The 1630-nt window shown below is 45.1% G+C and overlaps 1 protein-coding gene across 1 annotated transcript; it reads right to left on the minus strand.

Moving 5' to 3' along the window:
- Positions 1-288: 288 nt before the first annotated feature.
- On the minus strand, positions 289-1092 carry LOC307030026 (high choriolytic enzyme 1-like; the record flags this gene model as incomplete). The annotated part of the gene is made up of 1 exon (XM_079666260.1): positions 289-1092. The coding sequence occupies one exon, from the start codon at positions 1090-1092 to the stop codon at positions 289-291; it is 804 nt and encodes a 267-aa protein (XP_079522386.1).
- Between the last annotated feature and the right edge of the window lie 538 nt (positions 1093-1630).

The following is a 1630-nucleotide window of genomic DNA, read 5'->3' on the forward strand; positions in this document are numbered from 1 at the left end:
AATACTTGGACAATTGTTCGTGAAATATTGAAGAAGTGGACTACAGGTTTGTTCTATAATGTTACCTTTTTTTAAGGGATACAAACGACAAGAAATACAGTTTCTTTAAATAGCTTTTTTATCATTTGGGCATGTTTGCATTCATATATTTTGCCATTGGAAAGGTTGAAACATATTGATAATATAATGTTGCTTCCAAAGCAACAGTAGTAATGGCTTTTCGATTAATTACAGGAAAAAATAAGCAGAATAAGTATGAATTTGTTGCATTTATCATCAGCATTGTTATTAGCAGCCGTAGAGCGTGTTGATCCTCACAATGTCCCCACGGGACATGCCCCTCCTCTGGCCGATCTGGACGTTGGGGTTTGGGATGGGGGTGATGGAGTCCTTCCCCCGCTGGATGGAGAAGGCTGTTTTTCCATAGTGCATGATGGAGCTGTAGTCGTAGGGGGTGTTCAGGTTGTTGGTGTCGTGCCTTTTGAAGTTGTACGCCATCTGCGGGTTGATGTTCTCCCAGTTGATCCTGACGTGTGAGTCGCGGTCGCTCCTGGTCTGTTCGTGCTGGAAGCCCAGAGCGTGGTTGATCTCGTGCTGGATGATGCCGTGGTAGAAGCAGCCCTGCCTCTTGAGAGAGAGCACCTGTTTGGCTCCCGCTCTGCCCAGAGAGGAGTAACATCCACCCTTGTTCTCAATGCTGATGTAGTCGTACTGGTTCCGACGGGGGACGAAGCGGAGGCAGGTCTTGCTGTGGAAGGCATTCATAGCGTTGGTGATCTTCTGTCTCTCCGAGCTGGTGAATTGACTGCTCGTGGTGAAGGGGATTGTCACTAAGCCGTTGGAGCGTTTCTTCCACAGGCAGTTCGCGAAAAAGCACTTCATGGCATTTCTGGTTTTGGGAGCCAGCAGGTCTCCTTCCAGCAGGATCTCATCTGTGGCGTTGTTGGAGGTCAAAATCCTGGTTGTGATGTCGACAGTGTCCTCTTCGTCTACTTCTTCTTCTTCATCTTCTTCGATTCCTTCCTCCTGGAGAGGAAGTGCCTGAGAGAGGCTGAGCAGGAGCAGCAGCAGCAGGCTGGCAGAGGGAGTCATCTTCAGGGTCGGTCTGGAGGCTGCGGAGCTGCTGTGGAGAGACTCCTTGAAGCTTGATGTTTGAATCAGTTCAGTCCAGGGTCTTTATACTCTCCTCTACAGGTGTGTCTGCAGGAGGATTATGGGTTGGTGTCTACACTGCTAGGCCTGAACAAACCTCTGAAGGGAGGACTCCACAGACAAACCTTCTTTTTAAACATGTTTGTTATTTCTGGTCATTAGATGGATAGCCTCAGCTTTATGTTGGATTTATTTAAGGAGACACTTTTTATGTTCCTCAGACAATAAGACCTCACATTAGAACCTCTTTGCCAAACTAACCCTAAGAAGGGTAATGTATGTTTAAAACTTGCAAGTGAGATCTTTTTTTCAAACATTTTTATTGATTGTATTATTTCAAAATCGTTTTTTATACTAATAGACATACACTATTTGGACAGGAACAGATCATTTATGCCAAACAAATACAAACAGCATCTGAATATTTGGAGACTGATCTGTCAATGGGTTGACACTTTATATACAGTAAGGGTCATTA

This window comes from Notothenia rossii (assembly GCF_949606895.1).
Source record: "Notothenia rossii genome assembly, chromosome: 2".
In the NCBI taxonomy this organism is placed as follows: domain Eukaryota; kingdom Metazoa; phylum Chordata; class Actinopteri; order Perciformes; family Nototheniidae; genus Notothenia; species Notothenia rossii.